The 23,256-nt window shown below is 46.6% G+C and overlaps 2 protein-coding genes across 2 annotated transcripts; both read left to right on the forward strand.

Moving 5' to 3' along the window:
* The first annotated feature begins 291 nt into the window (after positions 1–291).
* On the forward strand, positions 292–9,219 carry LOC125530780 (uncharacterized). The gene is made up of 8 exons (XM_048695187.2): positions 292–853; positions 3,955–7,660; positions 7,794–7,869; positions 8,047–8,117; positions 8,204–8,269; positions 8,360–8,449; positions 8,559–8,735; positions 8,884–9,219. Exons 1-8 carry the CDS (start codon positions 459–461, stop codon positions 8,917–8,919), a joined length of 4,617 nt encoding a protein of 1,538 aa, XP_048551144.1. The 5' UTR covers positions 292–458; the 3' UTR covers positions 8,920–9,219.
* A 6,684-nt stretch (positions 9,220–15,903) lies between these two features.
* Positions 15,904–16,779, forward strand: LOC125539619 (uncharacterized). Its single transcript, XM_048703119.2, has one exon. It carries the CDS (start codon positions 15,904–15,906, stop codon positions 16,777–16,779), a length of 876 nt encoding a protein of 291 aa, XP_048559076.2.
* The last annotated feature ends 6,477 nt before the right edge of the window (positions 16,780–23,256 follow it).

Genomic DNA, 23,256 nt, shown 5'->3' on the forward strand with positions numbered 1-23,256 from the left:
ATCGAACGGCCATGCAAGGGAGCGTCCAGCGCTGCCGGCGCCGCCGCGGACCGGGGGCGCATGCCGGATGCCGGTGGGAAACCGGGAGGCGGCACCGCACCGGCAGGCAGGAAGCGACAAGACCACACCCGACGCGCTTCCGCCCGCTCCACCCATTTAATACTCCCCCTCTCCCCGGGCCCACCGAACCAGGGTCCGCCGGGCCCACGCGACAGCGACCCCGTCAACGCCGCGCTCTAGTGCCCGACGAAACGAGAAAAAGCGCCCCCCCCCCCACTCCCCCACCCCCTCTGTCCTGTCGCCTCTCCCCGCCCCAAACCCAAACCCCTACCTTTGTTGCTCCGCTCCGCTCCGTCCCCCTCCTCCGCACCACCCACCGGCCTCCGGCGAGAGAGAGAGAGAAGGGAGGGAGAGCGTGGGGTGGTGCTACCCCCCTACAGCGCGGGCGAACGGCGCCCATGGACGGGCCGCGGAGGGAGCGGCGGCACCACCGGAAGGCGGCGCCGGCGGGGGCGGCCTCCTCCTACGGGGACGTCTTCGGCGGGCCGCCGCGCTTCGCCGCCGCGCCGTTCGGGGCCGCCGCCGTGGTCGGCCCCCCGCTCGACTACGCCGAGGTGTTCGGGGGCGCCGCCGCCGCATGCTCCATCCCCTACCTCGACCTGCCGCCCGTCGCCGCCGTCCCCTCGGGCGGCGCCTCCGCGGGCGACTACCGCGAGATCTTCGGCCGCTTCGGCTTCGCGGACTTCGCCGCGCCCTACGAGGACCTCTTCGGCGACGCGCCCGCTCCGCCGCCGGCGCCGCAGCAGCTGCCCGAGGAGGAGATCGCCTCGTCCAGCGGCGGGAGCTCCTACAGGTTCGCTCGCTCGTCCGCTCGTGCCCCCTCTCCCCTCTCGTCCGCAGTCCTTTTTCTTGTTTCCTTTCCCCTGTGCTCCAATGGCGTCTCGACGAGCCGCCGCCGCCTGAAATGTCCTCGCACCGGCCGCGGGATTGGACGATGTAGGCCGCTACGATCTCCGATTTCCGATTACATCCTGCCTCTTTCCAGTCTCATGGTGTGAGGATTTCCCGACTCCTTTTTTCCTTTCCTCCGTCCGCCCCTTTCTAATCGTAAAGGCGGACATTTTTTAGGCTACACTGTACTGTTAGCTTTGCTCATTATTCCGGGCTTTAGAGGCTGGAGATGCCACTCATGGAGCATCAAGAATTCCCCAAAGCATTCTGGAATTCCTTGATTCCTAAAGGCTACCATGGAATCTCTCTCTGAGAAAGAAAGTGGTGAGTGGCGACTTTGCTTGCTGCTACCTGGTTTTTCACATTGGCCCTGAAATGGTGAGCTGTTTCAGACACGGTGGCAATTACAGACTGCCTTGATTGTCTAGGGGTATTCATGGTACGTTTTGGTGTGCATACATTATGGTGGAATTAAGATGCCTGCCTGTGTCTGTGTGTTGGTTGGATATCATGAAGTCTTGGCCATGTTAGGTAATGCTTTCCTAATCGAGGTTCTCGTGTGGTCTCGGGAATTTACTAGTGTTAGTTGTGTCACACATGGATAAAATGGTTCAATGTGAAGAAGAGTTTGGTGAGCTCAAATGGAAATATTGTGTGCTTATTGAGGCTGACTTCGGTAGAACTGGAAGGGTTATCAGGGAGCAAGCTTGATAATCGGCGTAGCCATTCAACAACTGTATGCTTCAGACTGGTTCCAGCCGGCCGTGTAGTCATGGAACAATTGTATGCTTCAAGTGGGAGTTTACAAGCCGCTTTGTTGTGTAACAAGTGTGTGCTTCAGATTGGTGTCAGCCTGCCGCCGTAGTTGTGGAACAAGTGTATGCTTTAGGTTGGTGTCAGCCTGCCGGGGTAGCTGTGGAACAAGTGTAGTTGGTGTCAGCTTGCCGCTTAGTCATTGAGTTCCACAACAACGTAGTCTCAGAGATGATGAAAGCTTGCATGGCCAGCAGATGAGGAACGTTGGACGTGCATGTAATTATATCCGTATGCGAGGTTGTATGTGCTTCAATTGTCGGTTGTAGATGGCGTACCGTTAATAGGCTAGGCTGGCCTTTATTTGTCGTTTTAGACCGGTAATAGGCATGTCTTCATTAGTCGTCGCAGACCGGTAATAGGCGTTTCTTAATTTGCTCACTGCACTTCTCTTTACGATAGTTGTTTCCCAGTACATGTCGCGTTTTTGTTGGCTGAGGTCATAAGAGTGGGTCCCACCCTACCGTTTAGCGCCAAAAACCGGCATTCCCCTTATGTTATTTTGCTCCCTATAGGAGCTACTTGAGCGCAGCAATATAGCTGAAATCAGCCAGCTCAGTGTCCGCCAAAACCCCCAGCAGTAGGGTAATAGGCAGTATCCTTATTTGTCGTATTAGACGAGTAATAGGCGTTTCTTTATTTGCTCACCGAACTTATCTTTATGACTGTTTCCCAGTACATGTCGCATTTTTGTTGTCTGAGGTCATAACAGTGGGTCCCACCATACCGTTTAGCGCCAAATAATGGCATTCACCTTGTATTATTTGCCAAAGGGATGTGTTTGCAGCCTGTGGGCAGAAGTCTCCTACCACTTCCTGTGGAAGGAGCCGAGCTACTTGAGCTCAACAATATAGCTGAAATCAGCCAGGTCAGTGTCACATGCACCGCCAAAAACCCCAGTACACCACAAGTGGAATGCGTGGTTGATGTTTCACACTGCAAGAAGTGCTATTGATGAGTGTGCCTCGATCTTGCTCCGCAAGCTAGGCAAAAGAAGTTGGTGTTGCAACGAGCATTACGAGCTTCGTTGCTAGTCCACTGCTGGTTGGAACACGACAAGCAGAACGACTACCCTATGACATAGGAGATGGGAATCACGTTGATTTCCCTCTGCATTTGACAATTGGCCTAGAAAGTACCTTTTCATACATTTTCCTCTTTTTAGTTCATGCCAATGTCAACAGATGGATGAGTTCAACAGATGTATTATTCGGGAGGGAGAGGACTATGTAAAGGCGGTGGGCCACCTCTAACATCTCAACCAGCAGAAACAGATCACATGATAGGAAACACCAGGGGTTGATTAAGTTGGGGTAGGACAGGGAAGCACTACTGTGTAACATTAATGTAGTCGGTTTAAGTAGTTGGTTATCTTGATGAGCTCTACGCACGAATCTGTGAACTATGTGCTGTAATGTTAATCTGGATATGATGCCGATGAAGCTAGTGAGTCACATTACTATGCTGTACTAGCTATATGTATGATGTATCTGTGATATCTACCGTCTGTGATCAACCTATGCATTTTTTTTCTTCTTGTGAGCTGCATCTATCTAGGAGAAAATAATCTGCAGTTCCTTGTTATTTGAACATAAATTTATGGTGAATCATGTCATCTGAATATTGAAACTGCAAGATTTGGGGGTTATACCAATTGTGTTAATATGGACTGTCTATATGCCTGAGGTGGCATCTTAATATAAAATTTAGCGTACATGTTGATATATGTTTCTACGAACATAACAGTACAAAAATTTAGACAACACCTTTTCAAACAAGCATATATTCAGTACTATGGACACTTCAGAATCTGGCGTGTATAGTTTGTCCATGGATGAGAGGCTTCTCAGTTCTCGCATGGCCTTGTGTTGAGAATTGCTTAGACATTCCTCATAAGGATGCCTAGTGGTGCCAAACTATATTATGTAAAGGTAGATAGATAGTTCCTCTGTGTATAGCCATTTTTTTTGTTTTTCTACTTGTGCCAAGTTTCAGTTATTTTTAGAGTTCTTTCTTTCATTCGTGGTATGCGATAAATGTCCTGTCCTTCTACATTTTTAAATGTACCTTCGCTAAAAAAATTGGTGTACCATAATTTTATTGATGCTTGTTACTCTGGAACTTGAGTGAATAAAGTACACAAGTCATATTTATTGCTAAATTAACCATCACTGATTTCATTTTTAACAGATCATCGATAAACAATGAATCTAGGCTGGATGCTGAGCAATCTACACTTCATCAACACTTCAAAGAGCATGAGTCTTCTCCAATTCCCTCACTTCCGGATAGTCGGGAATTCGTCATGTCATATTACAAGACTACCCAAGCGAAACCGGATGATCTAGTTGAGATGACTACTTGTACAGTTCACCCTTCAGTCGATTATGTGGTTGGTTCTTCCAATTTTTCACCTGCCCCAGCAACTAACCATGTTTCAAAAATGGATAATGGTATAATGGCTAATGGAGACAGAGGGAAGAAGTCTCCATCAACCTCTGTGACTGCCAATGTGAGAGGTCCTGAGAGTGACTTCACTTTTGATCAAAAGCTGCACATACCAGAATGTCCACCTCTTTCTGAAAATGTTTCTGCGAATGGAAGTAACCAGAAATCTGATAGTCATGCAACACCCAGTAACGGAAAACCTTTTGCAGATTATGCATTTATGAGGGTATCTACTCCAACTGTGCAAACACAACCAAAAGTACCATTACCACCTTTGGGACAGCAACCTAAAGTGCTCAACAAGAAAGAAAGTGCAGCAAAAGAAGACTTCCATTTTGCAAATCACAGTGGCACTCCAACTTCTGTTCACACCCCTACAAGTACCAAGCTTGCTCGGGCCGAAAAAAGAGCTGATGCTGCCTTGTCTAATACTGAGGCCAATCCCAGTTCTGCTGCAGCCGCTATGAAGGAGGCAATGGAATATGCTGAGGCTAGGCTAAGAGCTGCAAAGGAACTGATGGAGAGAAAAGGTGACAGTTTTAAAATTCGGAAGAAGCCAAGTCATCATAGAAGCACAAGATCTGTAGAAATCAAGGCTCCTGTAGAAGTATATGCATTTGAAGAAAATCTGTCAGTGAAAAATCCAGCAACTGAAGAAAACAACTCTGAGAATTTTGTGTTTGACAGGCACCAACAAGTTAGTGCAGTCAGATCAAATCATCACGATGACAGTGGAAAAATGGTACTGCCATTGAAGAAGCCTCAGCAGATGATGCGAACTCACACTATGCCCTGTCAAACCTCCAGTAATATAGAGAAATTAGGTAACTGGAGATCAGGTGATGAATATTTTGAGCTCACTGGAGATTATCAGAAATGCCAGACTGGTACAGTCAGAGAGAAGGAAGATAACTGTGGGAGATCAAAGCCTGTCACTGAACCCAGCGAGGGCCAAAAGGCTAAAACTAAAGTTACCACACAAGGCTCTGACCTGGAAAGATACGAAAAACTGTGGGATGTTAGTGATGCCAGCGATTTGGGAGTGAAAGAGGAAAAACAGAAAGAACTCAGTACAGCTCCAAAGGAGAAAGGGGAGGATAGGGTGTCTACAGCTCTGGAAACTTCTACAGGCAATATGGCACATAAAGGTGTTGATAACACTCAGTTGGAGGGGCTTCTGATTGTTGAAAATTCTAAAGGAAGTCATGATGATGGGAGTTTTGAGCTTCCTTGTATGAGTGAGATCACTCCCGAAGTAGACTTCATCAAGGATGTTCCTAATTCATTATCGGCTTCCTCTTCTGCTAACTATGCTACTGATCTAGGTAACAGTAGTATGAGTGAAGGTTCAGTAACAGGAACATCAGAGGAGCCAAAAAACAGCGAAGGAGGACTAGAGGTAAGATATGATGATGAGATGCAATGCATTTCAGGGAGTAGTAAAACATCACAAGAACCTCCAGAAGTTGCTAATGTTGGTAATTCCCAGGCAAGTCAAATTAAATCGTTGATTTTAGAGGAACTTGAAGGATCTTGTGTAACTCAAGCTTCTCCAAGGGTACAGAGTAAATCTGAGCTTGAAGCTGAAACTTATGGAAGGGAAAAGTTTAGTTTTGTAGGTGAATCTTACCTACATAATGAAAATGAGAAGATAATTGAAGTACCCCGCGAATCGCTAATCTCCGAAGTAGAGAAAGCTGAAGGTGAGGTGGAACTTCGTCCACACGCACATTCTGAAGAGTCTGTTCCAGATGAGGATGTTGAGTGTCCTGAAGAGAGTGACATTACTCAGCAAACCAATAATCCGGTAGTATCAACCATGCTGAACGTGTTTGAGATAGCCAGCAAGTTCATCAAAGGAGACCTTGATCAAGAAATCCAGGGTTCATTAGGGCCTATTGAAGTGAAAAATAGAACAGAAGAAGGGACTGATAGACTTGAGTCTGATGGTAAAGGGAAAGAAGCAGAAAAACCCCACTCAGAAAACAGTGAGAAGACAGATGTTGAAGCAGAGTCAGCTCATGATACTGATAGACATGAGTCAGATTGTGAAAGTAAAGAAGCAGAAAACTCCACCTCAGAAAACAGTGTTAAGACAGATGCTGAAGAAGAATCAGCTCATGCTAACCAGGAGGAGCCAGCAACATCTGCATCTGATACCAACAAAGGAGAAAGTGTTGTGGATGCACAGGGTAATATAACAGTTGATGAAATGGGCAGTGCAGCGAGTTCTGGAGATGAAGTTACTATCAAATCTGCTAATGATGGTCCCACCAGATTAACAGTAAATACAACATTTGATGAAATGGGCAGTGCAGCGAGTTCTGGAGATGAAGTTGCCATCAAATCTGCTAATGATGGTCCCACCAGATTAACAGTAAATACAAAGGACGAGCCAACTTCCTGTTCAGAAATGAGTACTGGCTTGCAGCAATTACCTAAAAATGTGGAATCTGCTACTTCTCAGACATCTAATGCAAATGTTCCAGGTGCTGACAAGACCAAGGAGGCGTGCAAAGAAGCAGAACGAGAATTGGCTACAACATTTGAAGAGAATGGCAGTGTAAATAGAATGGAAGGGAAAGACTCTAGAGAAAGGAGATCAAAGGCAGAACCAAAGCATCAACATACTCATCTGGAGAAGATTGACAGTGCTACTTCTCAGACATCTTATGAAAATGTTCCTGTTGTTGACAAGACCAAAGAGGTGTGCAAAGAAGCAGAAAGAGAATTACCCACAGAAAGATGTACAATATTCGAGGAGAAAAGCAGGGTAAATAAAATGGAAGGAAAGGTCTCTAGAGAAAGGATATCAATGGCAGAACCAAAGCATCAACATTCTCATTTAGAGAAGAGTGACAGTGTACCAAAACCTGCAGAAAGGCCATCCCCAGTTTCTGCTGAGGTGTCAGGAAAAGAGACACCTAGGGTTCAGAGAACCAAAGAGAGAGGGAGTATAACAGAAAAGGAAAGAGAGAAGAAGGACAAAGAGGCTTCTCGAAGACTGGAAGAAGCAAAAGAAAGGCAAAAGACATTGGAGAAAGAAAGAGAAAATGCTGAAGTCAATGAAAGAAAAAAAATGGAAGAGGAGGAAAGGGAGAGGGAAAAGGAAAGGGAAAAGGATAAGCTTGCTGTTGAAAGAGCTACAAGAGAAGCCCAGGCTGTTGAAAGAGCTATAAGAGAAGCTCATGAGAGGTCTTTTAATGAAGCTCGTGAAAAGGCAGAAAAAATGGCGTTGGAAAGGATTGCGGCAGCACGGCAAAGGGCTTCTGCAGAAGCCAAGCTAAAAGAAGAGAGGGCAAATGCTGAAGCTCGGATAAAAGCAGAAAGGGCTGCAGTCGAGCGAGCAACTGCAGAAGCTCGGGAGAGGGCGATTAAGAAGGCCAAGGCCGAGAAGGCTGCTGCGGAGGCAAGAGAACGCAGAGAACAAATCAGGTCCTCTTCCAAGGTAAGTGGTGTTTGTTGGTATGGTATTTCATCTGATATAGTGAAGGAGCTTCAAATATTACCATGTCATTATTACTATTGTTTGTTTTATTCAAAATACTGACTAGATTCAAACCCTGGTTCTGGATGAGCAGGATGTTCGACAGGACAATCAGTTTCAGAGGGCAACTTCCAGTGGTTACGTAAGAAATACAGATTCTAGTAGCAAAGGTACTTGTTATTTCCACATATTTTGTTGTAGCGCATGCAAAATTGTTTTTTCCACTAAGCAAAATGCAATCTATGTTCCTCAAACGAATAAAATGTTTTCCATATATGAATTGGTGAGTCAAGAACAATTCTACTTCCTCTTCTAATTTGTTGATCTATGGTATTTGTTGGCTGTAGTGGTTGATTCCGAGTCGGCTTTAAGGCATAAGGCAAGAATAGAGAGGCATCAACGCACAACTGAGCGTGTGGTATATATGCTTTCTTCTTTCTCTAGTTCTACTTCTGTATCCTTTTTGGAGTAGTTTTTGTGCTGACACGCATTGCCAATTTGCAGTCAAAAGCACTCGCGGAGAAGAACATGCGTGACCTGATGGCTCAAAGAGAACAGGCAGAGAAAAATGTAAGACATTTACGCATTGTCAGAAGAACAATTCTCTCACCACATCCACATTTTTTATTCATGGCCTGGCATTTGTTCTTGATGTTTCAGAGATTGGCCGATTTCCTGGACCCTGAGGTCAAGAGGTGGTCGAATGGAAAGGAAGGAAACCTGAGAGCCTTGTTGTCCACTCTGCAATACGTAAGCCGCCATTTGTTTTGAGCATCACACATCTGTAGAACCCTTATGCAGATAAGTAACGGAATGCAGAACAGAAATATCATCGTCTTATTTCTCTTCCATCTGGCAGATCCTTGGAGCTGACAGTGGCTGGCAGCCAGTACCGCTCACAGATCTCATCACAGCCGCCGCCGTGAAGAAAGCCTACAGGAAGGCGACTCTGTGTGTCCATCCAGATAAGGTGCAGCAAAGGGGCGCGACGATCAGGCAGAAGTACATCTGTGAAAAGGTCTTCGATCTTCTAAAGGTCTGTGCCAAGCTACTTGGAACAGCTATTTGGTGCTCCAGTCTGACTTTCTGCTCCTCCATACCATCTTTTCTGAAATTCCATCAGATTCGTGCAAAGCATTCGAACGTCACTTCTTAACTAATACGACCGTCGTATTTTGTCGCAGGATGCTTGGAACAAGTTCACCTCGGAGGAGCGCTAGGATGGGAGTGATGGATGGATGGACAGAAGCCGGATTCATTTTGCTAGTTGCATAGCCATATTGTTGGTTCTTTCCATTGGATATTGCTGTAAATAGGCAGCTCGGTCTAGGTACCACCATTCTAGATGATGATAGAAGACTCTGAAGCGGTCTCGGATGAAAGAGAGAGCTCTGTTGTTCTGGAAATGAATTGTGATGTTCCAGTCCAGACCTGGGTAGCAGTCTAGTCTAGTAGCAAGGCATCTAATAGGCACCTTGATTGTGGTGGAGTTGAAGATTAAGAAGTTGAAAGATTACCTAGTTCTTGTCTCTGGTTGAGTTTGAGATGAAAGTTGGGTTGGCGGTGTTGGTAGTAGATGGCAAGGTCGACCGAGGCCAAGGAGTGACCTCCCTACTTGCCGACGGCCATGAGGCCATTGTTCTAAAGTCTAATAGGGTTTTGTTTACGCCCAACATCCCCCCGCGCCCCCTCGGTGTCGTGGTTTTAGTTCAAATTAAGGGATTATCACAGAAAAAACGACTGCTACTTTGTTCCCCTACTACTGCTACTACTAATTCTTCCTGCCTGCTGCGCCTTCTCTTTCATTCAGTTCCTCTCGTGCAAGCTCCGGACGTCTACTGTCCCTGGGTCACTCACTTCTTCAGTCCCGGCGCTCTACAAGACGACAGTCCGGCGCAGCACAGAAGTTGTCGCAGAACCCGTCGCGCCGCCGGGTTGGGGCGCTCTACACGACGATGCCGTCCTCGATGGTCGCATTCTTCTGGATCACCACGATCCCCGACCTGATGTAGTACCCTTCCTCTGGCCTGTCGGCCTCTTGCACTCCCTGACATAGATGGCACAGTGCAGTTTTCAGAACTCTTGTGATGAGACAAGCTTGTAACTCTGAAGATGTTATCTGTGTATGCATCTTACCTCCCATTGTTTGCGATGACCACGTCCCTCCTAGCCTCACCTTCACGCCGATGATGCAGTTGCTGCAATGCAGCCTCGAGATCTCGTCCTCGATCTCGTACAAGTCCGTGCCCATCGTCGTCGCGTTCATCTCATTCTATGGTTAGAATCCAAGGCAATGCCAGGCAAATTTTCCTATGGTTGACAAATCTGAAGTGCAGATCACTTGCTTAACAAGAGGATGCGCCTCACAATTACAGCAGAGTCTGCAGCTCATCTCATTCTTCATTTCTTTCAAGAAAAATCTCATTCGTCGTTGCCCTTATGCAACAGAGGTTGAAAGTTGGTACCTGCACAGTTCATCTAATTCCATCGAGAGGAACAAAAGGCTTTGATCTACTCCCTCTGTAACAAAATAGAAAACGTTTTTTAGACTAAACTAGCCTACAAAAACGTCTTATATTTTGACACGGAGGGAGTAATGAAGAATGTAGCAGCTGCCTGATACACTGCCTTGATAGTATTACGTGCAGAGTATGGCCTCTAGTGTTTAGAGGATGCTTCTGGTTCCTTTTTCTTCCAGACATTATATACATATGGAAATCGAAAGAAAAACATTCATCTAATTACATAGCATTCTAAATAATCCATGACGAGATATGACAAAGCCAGCTAGCATTCTAACCAATCATTCTTGATGACGCCCATGTCGCTGACCATCCAAAAGCTTCTTAATACCATCCCCATTCCCCCTTCACATGGCATTCCTGGCTCAAGGAAACATGGGAAGAATCAGGATAGAGTGGAGGCAATTCAGCATCATAATATTTTAATATCATTGGTCACTCAAATGTTATGTGTGTAAATCAAAAGAATCATGCCCTCGTATTGCAGACTGTTTCGATTTCATAATTGCATTCAAGTAAAACAAAAATCCGATCATAAAAAAAATGCATGCCTGACACAAATGACCCACTATTAGCTTGCACTAGTCACAAAAGAAAATCGCATACATAAGTACAACAAAAACATCTCATAAGCTCGAGGTTCACAACTCAAAGGTTTGTGATAATATTTCAGGACAATGAAGTGGTCATCATGATGACAAGGCTAGGCATTTTCGGTTCTTATACATATTTTATCCATTTATAGGTAGTAAACACAATGTAATACTACTCCACAAAATTGACTTACGCAAGTGATTGCAAGACATCTTAGGGCAAGCATTATCTAAAGTTGCTGAACTAGTATACTGTTAAAATGGCCCAAAAAATCGATCATATACTAACACCACCCCGTAGCTATACCAAGCAGTGCAGTGAGTGGTGTGCATTGCAAAAACTATGTAACCTCAACAAAAGCAAAATACAAAAATCATCTGAAGGCCAAAAGGCAAAACCTTGCAGGATTATCCTTGAGCGCGGGGAATATGGGCGGCCAAATCATCATAAGAGGATGTATATCACCCAAATGCAGTTCTTCTGTCATGTCATACACTTTACGCAACTGCATGCACTTGACATCCAGGTGGAGTGCACATCGACCCATCTCCAAGAACACAAACTCAGCACAGTCCCCCACATGTTTTATCCGGAGAGGAGCAGTGGGCTCATCATCAACCTCACAACCTGGAATCCTCAAATTAGCAAGCATGTCACGCAAACAAATGGTGTTCACCAGCAACCAGTTGTCCCCCTTGTGGAGCCAGATGTGAAGCTGAAGCTTCTTGGCATGGATGAGATACATAACGGACTGTGCACCCCAACTGTAAATTTGTTACCGTTGACCTGGTTCTGGTTATACAAGCTGATGAGGACTCTGCCGCTCTGGGTGCAGAGCAAGTTGGCCGGCGCACCATGGTAGGAGTCCAAACTGTAGCTCGCCACACGGCGGATGACGGAGGCAAGCTCTGAGGGCTGTGGTAGCATTGGGAAGAAGCGAATGGAAGCCACATTATGATGCTCCCTGTCCTCGAGGTAGAAGCCAAGGAGGTGGGACGGGTGGCGCTAGCTTGCGAAAACAGCAGAGGAAGGCGGGTTCAGAGACGTGCTGGTACCATCGCTTGCAGACGAGGGCGGCACGGACGAGGGTGTTGGAGAAGCTAATGCGGACAATGATCTCCCTGAGGAGGTCATCGTCGTTGAGCACCTTGGATACGTTTCCACTACATGCAGCCATCACACAAGAATCATTGTTGGCTGACTCCTCCGGAAAGATGGAGCGAACCTTGTTGGCTTGGTCTGGAGTTTCTGGCATTGTAGCTACACGAAATACTTCGAAAAGCCAGTAAAGATCTGAGTCCATCAGCGTTTGCAAGTACCTTAAAGCCACTGTCTATTGTAGTAACAGCAAGAAGATTGCCTTCTTTATTGAACCTTAACCGCGGAAGGCTCCGTTAGAACGTACAGAGGTTAGATCACTAAATGAAGAAAAAATGTTAGCAAAGATAATAGGGTACAGAGACTAACTGGCAAGCCTCCGTCAGCTTCAATGCAGGTAAGCATGTTGATGTTATCAACATCCCAAAACTTAATTTGGTTATCTTCGCCAGCAGCTAAAATTTGATTCTGAGCTGTATCAAACTGCACGACACCCTGCACTACACCAGATGGATTTTTACGGAATCCAGAATATGACCTCTCGATAGATCCTTCACTTTGGTTCCACTTAACCAAATGCGTTTCTCCCTGTTTGCTTGTTCCGCATGAGAACAACCTTCAAATTGACAACAAGTAAAATATTACATCGACAATACTTCTAGTGAGAAAAATGCCACATCTATGTTTACCTAGTTCCATCGGCACTGTAGAGCATTGCAGTACACCAGTTTCCTGGAGCATCATAGTCCACCCTAGATCCCAAATCGTCATAAAGCCATGCTTTGATTTTCCCGTCAACGGAAGTTGAGAAAATGAACTGCAGGGGACACAATAAAATCAGGTATCAGTACACCAGGTAAAGGCTGATGTGCTTGAAAAAGCTATGTACTCATAAACCTCATGATGGCCCATACTGCCTCAATTCACACTATAGTTGAGTAGACTTTTGCAGCATACAGACTTAGGAGCAACCATAGATATTCATTGCACTCTGACATGTTAATGCCTAAATATTGTATTCAAACAACACAGACCTGAATAGGACCTATGTCATGAGGGCAAACAGAATACACAGGTGCCTCATGCCCTTCAAACGAATATATCTTCTGTCCATGCATATCCCAGACCTACAAAACGGGAAGGGGGGCATAGAAGACCAGGCTAGGGAAAAAGGAAATAGACGATAACCATTTAAGACATGCCAGATACCCTTATCAGCTTGTCATCTCCACAAGTGACAGCACAAAGTTGCTTATTTGGCAGGGAGAAAGCTATGTCATTAACCCCTCCAGAATGAGCCTCAATCTGACATGAAGAATAAATGGGTCCGTAACAAAAGTCATCTAATATAGTGAAATGTAACATCTATATAATTGAAGTTCGATGTGGAATTAGAAGACCAAACCTCCACAACTTGACGTGTTTCGTTTGGATGCTGGTATGCATTCAGATGGATCAAATGTTTCGTGAATGCAACTCCTAAATGCAAAAAAAGGGGAGCTTAAGCAACAATGAAGCACAATACAAATAACATACTGAGTGGAGCAGAAAGTTACTGGCTGAAGATTGAAATATTGACACTAACCAATCAAGTGTCCATCAGGGCTCCATGCAACTCGATTAACAGCCATGGAAGAGTCTTTAGCCACGACACTCTTTTCTCATAAGAGGTAGATAGTGAGTCACTCAGGCACATAGAACATTAGGTGCTTGCAAACAAGTTGCAAGACTACAAGTAAAAGCAAAGAGGAGCAAATTACATACAGAGGTTCAACTTGTGCCCAGTTACCTGAAATTGTGTTGAACATGCTTGCAGGTCCCATATTTTGAAGGGCTTTGAGACCAGCCTCTCATGCATACCGATCTCCCAAAGTGTAAATTCATCATTAGCAGATCCAACTGTTTGAGAAGTAATCATGACAAGAAAATCAATAAGGTGTTGAAATCCGAAGCTTCACCCAAATCACGTGAAACACCTTTTGTACTTGCATCTATTTTTTTTAGATGGAGTAAATTAGCAATCTTGACTGTACCTAGTATTAGTAGTAGTGTATGACGAGAAGGATGAAAGTCCATGCTAGTTACATTAGATCCCTGTGATAGTGTACAGGCTACTTTCGTAGGAAGGTCATCCAATGACCGTGAATGTTGAGGAACAAGTGCAGTATAGGTGGCCTGCAAATAAGTAGGGATAATTTTCTTAGCTCGGACAAAAGATACACCATGGTCGTAGATCTTGACTACATATGCAACATCACCTCATCAATACGATGTTCACTGGGACTCGGTCGCTCCATTGGTTGCTGAGATTCTGCAATTTGACAAGTCTGTTATAGCTGGGCGTTTTCTTCATGGAGACAGATGGGGAAATAGTGCAAATACAAGTATAGAACTGAGGTCACAAGACACATCGACGCACATTAGAGTTTCTATATAAGGCATCCGCCCCGCCTTAGACATGGACCGTACGGCTGCCTCAGTGAAGTGTCCACTACACTACCGTCCCGTCAGAGGTCTTTCCTGGCTGTGGCTCCTCCTGGGGCTTTGGAGACGGATGCCTCCCTGCACTCCGGCGGCTAGCATTCCGCATTCCGTTGTGTCTGCTTACACCGTGGCCTTCCCTTGCCCGATCTTATGGGTGGGTTAGGAATAGCTTCAGATAGTGCACAGGCTGGCTGTACAAATGAGGCTCGTGTAAGCTCAAGTGCAGAGAAGCTTTTGTATTTGTAACCACCTCCATCGGTTTCACAGTTTGTGTTTGGAATGGCTTCTAGCAACTGAGGTCTTGTAGTTGGTAGATGGTGTACAACAAATCAACAAAGCTAAGGCATAACACTGTTAGAACGTGACCTTGTACACTCATGAAATTGAGCTTCGTTTACATGTCGATTAACTTTGTTTGAACTGGACCTGATGCGATTGTGTAAGCACAGGATCTGGTAGGTAGTAGTCCCGGTCATCTGTTCTACAGACATGTCAAAAAAATAATCTATTCTACAGCACTGCTAGTAAAAAGCAGGTTGGTTGCCAATATAAGGGCAGTGCACTGTGGAGCACACCTGGGTATTGTTGCATCTGCAGCAGCAATGTAAGAGGGCAGGTTGCAATGTTGTAGCAACACAACTCTGAAGAAAAGAAAAGGAAGGCTCCCAACGAAAGGGGGCTGGACCAGAAACTACCTGTGTGTGCTCTCTGTTTTTCCTCTGTTTTTCGATTCTACATTGCCCTCTCCGGAGAAGAGATTCACTGAGCTGCGAGAGGAGTCCGTCCACCGTGCATAGGGAGACGATGTCCTTACAGACACTCTTCTTGCAAACATCCATACAGCGAACCATCAACGAAGCGTTGACCAGAATTCATTCCGACGCTGTAGTGTAAAGACCATTACGTAACCATGGCTCTTGCGTAGGATCGAGTGTTAGGGCAAATAAGCCGCGGCGATGCACCGGACACGACCAGCGCGTGTATGGGCGTGGGCTGGCCGGGTCGGGCGCGTCGGGTCCGCGGCGAGTAGTGTGTGCGTGCGTGCGTGTGGTGCATGGGGTGACCGTGCAAGTGTACATCGTAGGCGTGCGTGTGTGTGTGAGTCTGTTGGCGAGCCGTGCGGTCTGATCGGGTGCGATCCAGCGAGGCTCACCGTGAGAAGCGCGTGTTCGGGCACGGTCAGAGCGCGGACACGATCGGGGTGCAAGTGGAGGCGTGGGTGCGTGCCCGGTGCGCTGGCTCGGGGTATAAAGCCGCACGGTGGCGTTGTAACAGTGACAAGTCGAGTTCGTGCTCGAGGAAAGGAAGGAGGCGTTCGAGCGCCGGAAAAACTCCTGTGTCCACCATTTTTCTGAACTTCTCTGAATCTCGTTCTTCTTCCTCTGATCTTCTTCTTCTTCCTCGGTGAGAGCCATGGCGACAGAGAGAGCTAGGAGGAGCGAGGCAAGGGACTGGAGGTTCCAACAATTGGTATCAGAGCCACGTTCAGCTCAGGGCGCGCCGGCGATGTCGATCGTCCCCTACGGCGGCGGTACGGGCGGATCGCTGCAGCAGGCGGTGCCGCAGCTCACCGGCGACAACTACACGGCATGGGCGATCAAGATGGAGGCGAACCTCGACGCGGCCGGGCTGTGGGAAGCGGTGGTCGTGCCGGAGGACACCGCGGCGGCGGTGATCGCGAAGAAGGACAAGCCCGCGCGGGCATACCTGCTGGGCGCGCTCGCGGAGAACTTGTTGCTGCAGGTGGCGTCAAAGAAGACGGCTGCAGAGGTGTGGGCGAGCTTGAAGGCCAGGTTCGTGGGCGCGGATCGCGTGCGCGCGGCGCAACTCGGCACGCTGTGCGGGGAGTTTGAGCTCCTGCGCATGGCGGACGCCGAGACCTTGGATGACTTCGCCGGGAGGCTCGGTGGGATGGCGGCGCGGTACGCGGCGTTGGGATCGACTCTGGAGGACGCCGCCCTCGTCAAGAAGCTGCTCGACTCGGTGCCGAACCGCCTGTACGCGGCGGTGGCCAGAATCGAGCAGTTCTGCGACGTCGACACGATGCTCTTCGAGGACGCGCTGGGGCGGCTGAAAGCCTTCAACGAGAGGCTGCGTCGACGCGGGCAGGACGGGGGAAACCATGGCGGCGAGCAGCTGATGCTCACCGCGGCACAGTGGTGGGCGCGCGAGCGGCGTCGAGGTGGTGCGCGCGGAGAGGACGACGACGACGGGGCGCGCAGCGAGGTGTCGGGCTTCGGCGGGAACCGGCGCGGCCGCTGCTACAAGTGCGGTGAACGCGGGCATTTCAAGCGCGAGTGCCCGCAGTGGAAGAAGGCACCGGCGGCGGAGCGGGCCTTGCTGGTGGACGACGGCGACGTCAAGGACGTCGGGCTGCTCTGAGCCGCGACTTAGGGCGCGAATGTTAGGGAAAATAAGCCGCGGCGATGCACCGGACACGACCAACGCGTGTATGGGCGCAGGCTGGCCGGGTCGGGCGCGTCGGGTCCGCGGCGAGTAGTGTGTGCGTGCGTGCGTGTGGTGCACGGGGTGGCCGTGCAAGTGTACACCGTAGGCGTGCGTGTGTGTGTGAGTCTGTTGGCGAGCCGTGCGGTCCGATCGGGCGCGATCCAGTGAGGCTCACCGTGAGAAGCGCGCGTTCGGGCGCGGCGCGGGCGCGGTCAGAGCGCGGAGAGCGCGGGCACGATCGGGGTGCGAGTGGAGGCGTGGGTGCGTGCCCAGTGCGCTGGCTCGGGGTATAAAGCTGCATGGTGGCGTTGTAACAGAGTGACAAGTTGAGCTCGTGCTCGAGGAAAGGAAGGAGGCGTTCGAGCGCCGGAAAAACTCCTGTGTCCATCATTTTTCTGAACTTCTCTGAATCTCGTTCTTCTTCCTCTGATCTTCTTCTTTCTCGGTGGCGACAGAGAGAGCTAGGAGGAGCGAGGCAAGGGACTGAAGGTTCCAACACGAGCGACTGCCACCACCTTGATGGTTTTGGCGGGAGGTTGGAGACGAGCCGTGCGTCCCCTCCTTCTGATCGGACACCGCCGCCAACGAGCTAGGAAAGAAGAGAACATACAAGGAATCGCCAGGAGATGGAAGGAGAGGAAGGAGGAGGGCTGGACTGACCTCGAATCGTCCGTCGGTGGCTGCCTGGGACGGGGCGGATTGGGGTCGCCGGCAGCGCCGCTCCTCCTTTCTGTCGCTCAGCTTTGAGTCTGACCGCCGTTGTCTGCAGTGGGGAGAGACTGCAGACGGACTGAGGGGAGCTCCTTCTCTTTTTTTTTTTTGAAAAAAGCTCAGCCCACCTGTCAATGATATTCCTACTCATTTTGTAATGAGGTAAATACACTAGAAGTTCCAGAACTTGCACGCAACGTTCAGTTTAGTGCATAAACTTGTAAAATACATGTTTCTGGTCATCTAACTTGTCCTCATGTTTATATACGGTGCTTTCTATGGTATCCAGTCGTATCCCTATGAATGCCACATGAAGGGCCTACTGTCAGTGGCTGAGATGATGGTAATCCGCATGCACTTTTTTAGATAGCACCCTTGTATTTTATTTATTGATGTAAAAAATTCTGAAATAAATGGAAAACGTTGGAACGTTTGTGGGATTTGAACCAACGATCTGCTGTGATTTGCCCAGGATAGACAGCCACTCGACCAGCTGAAATTTTACATTAAATGTATACAATTTGCTTTATATAACATAGACCATACGAATTAAAGTAAAAAATCAAACCGGGAAAAAACGGAAACCCCACTTCAAACCGGCGACCTGTTGCACTAAAGCGGGCGTCCTAACCAACCACCTAATGTTACTTCATGTTTATTTGAGACTACTAAGATATATATCCAAGTGTAAAAGTACATGTTCCGAACTATATTTTCTCTTATCTAGATTATTAATTTAAAATTATTTGAATTCAGACAAAATTCCCGTTGATTTGTCCGAATTTTTTCATTACTAAAACCGAAGTTACTTGGACTACTATTATGAAAAAGTTCAGACCTCGGCCTCGAGGACGTAGTCCGAAAGAAATTTGTAAACATTCATTCTGAACAATATTTTCTTTTATCTAGATATTCACATTCAAAGATTTTTTTTATGATTTGTCACAAAAAATTAAGTGCATTCATTTTGACCTATGTTTTTCTTTATCTAGATTTTAAAATTTCAAATTATTCAAATTCAAAACACAATGTCGTTGATTTATCCAAAAGAATTTAGGTACATTCATTATGCACTATATTTTCTTTGATCAAGATTTTAAAATAAAATTTGTTGCGTTCCAAAAAAATAGTTGATTTGTCTGAAAAATTAATGTACATTCATTCTACACTATATTTCTTTTTATCTAGATTGTAATTTTTATTTTTTGCGAATTCAAACAAAAATATATTTGATTTGCCCAGAAGAATTTATGTACATCCATTCTGCATTGTATGTTCTTTTATCTAGATTTTAAAATTTACATTTATTCGAATTCAAGCATAAATTGAGTTTATTTGTATGAAAAACATACGTACATTCACTGTGCACTATATTTTCTTTTATATAAATATTTAAATTTAGAAATATTCAAATTCAAACAAAAATTCCGTTGATTTGTCCAAAAGAATTTACGTATATTCATTCTACATTTTATTTCCTTTATCCAGACTTTAGAATTTTAGAAAATCAAATTCAACCAAAAATTTCATTGGTTTGTACAAAATAATTTGCATTCGTTCATTCTGCACTATTTTTTGCGGGAATATACATTTAAAGTTAGGTACTATATGAAAAAAAATCCATCTTTGCATAAAAAAAATAAACATAGCTTGCTGCCATTGGAATACATAAATTTTATACTATACAATACATAGCACTTTTATCTTTTTTTATCTCTATTTATCACTAATAAACTAAAATCAAATCTGAAAGAACATGCGGTGCCCCCATGTTTGGTTTTGGTAATTGATGACAATCTCTATGGACTAATGGTTGCCTTGAGTTATATTTGAAGGTTTTGTCCATAGGCTTTTCTTGGAGTACATGTGTTGGTTTCAAGGAGAGTTTGTGTCGACCAAGGTGCTATTCAAGGAATTACCTAAAGATTGGTCTTGTGAGAGGTTGATCAAGACTAAGTTAAAGAGTGAATCAAGTTGATCAACCCACAAAGCATAGAAGATGTACCGAGAGGGATCAAGTGATCCCATGGTATGGTAAGCATTGTCAATTACGCTTTGTGTACTAACCCATGGTCTTCGTGAGGGTTCTTTGTGGGGTTAGGTTGCGGTGTGCAAGTTCAGGTGGAGCATCACGAAGAGATCAAATGCTTGAAGCTTGCCGTCCTTTGTGGTGACAATGGACTTGTGAAGATGTGCGGAAGAGTGGCTCACCCATAGTGGAGTATGGGGGAGCAATCAACTAGTCTTCATCGAGTCAATCCAATCAAGAAAGGTGGTCCGACTTGAGGGAGTCAAGATCGTCATCATCTAGCTCAAGTGGACCATGTGCAAGGCAAAGGTTTGCCCTTGATAGGTTTTCTATTTTACCGGTCTCATGATGGTAGTTGGGAGACCGGGTTATAGGATTGATTGTCGTACTATCAAGGGGGGCTCTCGATGAGTAGCTTGATCGTATCGTTCGCTGAGAGCTCAAACCATTGCATCCTTGCATCATCTTTCTTGGTTCTTGTTTGGTTCTCTTTGAGAGTCTTAGAGCTTGTGGTCATCTTGATGACAAGCTCGAGTTCATCGAAAACGGAGTTCACATGCTTCTTCTATGATGTTTTCGATGTTGGAGGTTTTGCCGGTTCTTCTCGGTTGGAGGTTTCACTCCTCTTTTTGTTGGCATACCTCCCCTGCCTCTTCTTACTATAACCAGTCGCTCTTTTGATGCTACTCGTCGTCTTGTTTTCAACAAGCTTGAGTTTGCTCAATTCGGAGCTCATATGCAGAAGTTATGGCAGTTCTGGTTTTCTGGAGTGTGGTTTTTGTCCTGGACCCAGCGGTAGTACCGCGGGCCATAGCGGTAGTACCGCTGAAGCTCACTAAGCGGTAGTACCGCTCCTCGAAGCGGTAGTACCGCTTGATGGTCTCAGCAGTAGTACCACTGCGGCTCCGTGCTCCTACCGCCTCGACTCGAGTGCGCTTTTTCTCGTGTCGGGTTTTGCGGCACTAGCTGCGGTAGTAGTGGCGGTAGTACCGCTTATTTGCGGTAGTACCGCCTTGCCTCCACGGTAGTACCGCTCTGGGTCCCAGCCCCAACCCTTTTTCTTCTGGCGCGGCAGTACCGCTGAGGGGGAGCGGTAGTACCGCTTACGAGCGGTAGTACCGCCCTGCCTCCGCGGTAGTACCGCTCTCTGCGGGGCTGAGTGGGGGATAACGGTTGGATTTTTCCCTTCCTATAAAAGAGGGTCTTCTTCCCCATTGAACCTGATTCTTTTTGAGCTCGTGTTCTTCCCCCATTGTTGACCTTCTTCGAGCTTGCTAACTCTCAATCCCTTCATGGATTCTTGCTAGTTTTTGAGGGAAAAGAGAGAGGAGATCTAGATCCACATTTTCACCAATCACTTTCTTCTCTATGTGAGGGGAACCCCTAGGATCTAGATCTTGGAGTTTTTGGTGTTCTCTTTCTTGTTCTTCCTCTCATTTTCCTCCCTAACATTAGTTGCTTCGGTGGGATTTGAGAGAGAGACTTGGGCACTCCGTGTGCCCTTGCCATTGCATTTGGTGCATCGGTTTGAGTTCTCCACGTGATACGTGGAAGTTACAAGTTGAGAAGCTTATTACTCTTGGGTGCTTGGTACCCTTGAGCTTGTTCCTCTTGGGTGCTTGGGCGCCCTAGACGGTTGTTGGTGTTTGGAGCTCAATCATTGTGGTGCAAAGCTCCGTGCAAGCGCCGGGGTCTCCAATTAGGTTGTGGAGATCGCCCCGAGCAATTTGACGGGTACCGGTGACCGCCCCCAAGGGTTGCCAAAGTGTACGGGTTCGGTGACCGCCCCCAAGGTTGCCATTTGTACGGGTTCGGTGACCGCCCTCAAGGGTCCCTTAGTGGAATCACGGCATCTTGCATTGTGCGAGGGCGTGAGGAGATTACGGTGGCCCTAGTGACTTCTTGGGGAGCATTGTGCCTCCACACCGCTCCAAACGGAGATTAGCATCCGCAAGGGTGTGAACTTCGGGATACATCATCGTCTCCGCGTGCCTCGGTTATCTCTTACCCGAGCCCCTTTACTTATGCACTTTACTTTGTGATAGCCATATTGTTTCTTGTCATATGTCTTGCTATCACATAGTTGCTTATCTTGCTTAGCATAAGTTGTTGGTGCACATAAGTGAGCCTAGTTGTTTTAGGTTTTGTGCTTGACAAATTAACCGCTAGGTTTATTCCGCATTTGTTCAAGCCTAAACCATAATTATTTTAAAACGCCTATTCACCCCCCCCCCCCTCTAGGCGACATCCACGATCTTTCAAAATCTATCTTACATAGAAAATAACAATACACAAGATAAAATTTGTTTATGTTATTAAGTGTAGTTGTGGCCTGATGGTTGGCACTTGTACACGATGCCATAGTATCAAACTGGGGCTTTCCCTTTTCAGCAAACCCTTTTGTTGTTTTAATTTCTATTTTTATTTATGCAGTACGTGTTAAATAGCTTTTACTGTGCATTTCAGCGTCAACTGTTAGTTGGTCTAGTGGCTCTCTATGCTAGGCGGATCGTGCTAGCTCCTCGGTTTGAATCCCATCATGCGCTGCAGCTTCTTTCATTTTATTTGAGGATTTTTTGTGTAAAATTGAATAGAATGTATGGATCCTTTCTTACAAAAAAAAACCAGCCTCAGCCACTAACGGTGGCCCTGCCACGTTGGCACGCGTAGGAATACGGTAGGAAGCACCGTATATGAATGAGATGACAAGTTAGATAACCAGAAACACGTATTTTACAAGTTTATGCACTAAACTGAATGTTGCGTGCAAGTTGTGTGACTTCTAGTGTATTTACCTCTTTTGTAATCATCACACGCAACGCCTAATAAACCTAAAAGATGAAGAACTGGACGACATCATGGATCTGCGCAGGCGATTGGAAGGTGATTACCAACAAATCGTCCAGTCGTCGGCGCTTTTTGAAGCCCTAAAGTTTCTATGGGGATTAAAGTATATATGCCAAAATGCAGGAAGCGAGGAACAGTGTGTTCATCTTTCGGATGTTCTGCTTGGGGTACTGGACGAAGGCGGTTCATATGGCACCATGGATTTTTAAAGGGTTGGAGGGTTGGGTGTGATGATCGAAGACTATGAAAAGATAGGGCGCTAGTGCAACGAGCGCTGCTTTGGTGCATCTCACCTTAATAACTAACTAGTGTTTGACTTGACTTTTTCTATTCATTGTGTGGGTGCATCAAACGTGGATGCAACCACTACTTTCCTAGGCACAAATGCACAACATTCCAGAACGCTACCGCCATGATGCTGTTGTGGACGATTTAGCATAGGATTGGCAGGGTTAGGGAGGTTCAGATGCCGTCGTACCTTCTATATGAAGGGAACTATGTTCGCGTAAGGGTGAGAGTGCAGGTGAATAAAGGCCTAGCCCGTTTTGTTTCATTGAATATCATTGGCGAAGGAAGAAAAATGCTACTAGTTAAATATGAGAAAGTACCTTTCTTCTGCAAGGTTTGTGGGCTAATGGGTTACATTCATGAAGAATGTGGTGATGGTGTATCGAACGACATACATAAGCAGTATGGATTATGGAACATGGATGCTTGCTCAAAAAGGGTTGTACCATATGCATAGCCAAATGCATCTACTCGGGGTTTCATGTGGGGTAGGGGAAGACGACGTAGGAGGAGGAGGAAGGGGAAGTAACACATCC

This window comes from Triticum urartu, chromosome 1A, assembly GCF_056163025.1.
Source record: "Triticum urartu cultivar PI428250 chromosome 1A, HENAU_Tu73, whole genome shotgun sequence".
Taxonomy (NCBI): domain Eukaryota; kingdom Viridiplantae; phylum Streptophyta; class Magnoliopsida; order Poales; family Poaceae; genus Triticum; species Triticum urartu.

What these genes read in the sequence shown, in the direction of transcription:
- LOC125530780 (XM_048695187.2), top strand. Translation starts at nt 459, where the DNA reads ATGGACGGGCCGCGGAGGGAGCGGCGGCACCACCGGAAGGCGGCGCCG. An exon ending in AGCGGCGGGAGCTCCTACAG is followed by an intron (nt 854 to 3,954) that starts GTTCGCTCGCTC and finishes CATTTTTAACAG; the next exon opens with ATCATCGATAAACAATGAAT. An exon ending in TGTTGTCCACTCTGCAATAC is followed by an intron (nt 8,450 to 8,558) that starts GTAAGCCGCCAT and finishes TCCATCTGGCAG; the next exon opens with ATCCTTGGAGCTGACAGTGG.
- LOC125539619 (XM_048703119.2), top strand. Translation starts at nt 15,904, where the DNA reads ATGTCGATCGTCCCCTACGGCGGCGGTACGGGCGGATCGCTGCAGCAG.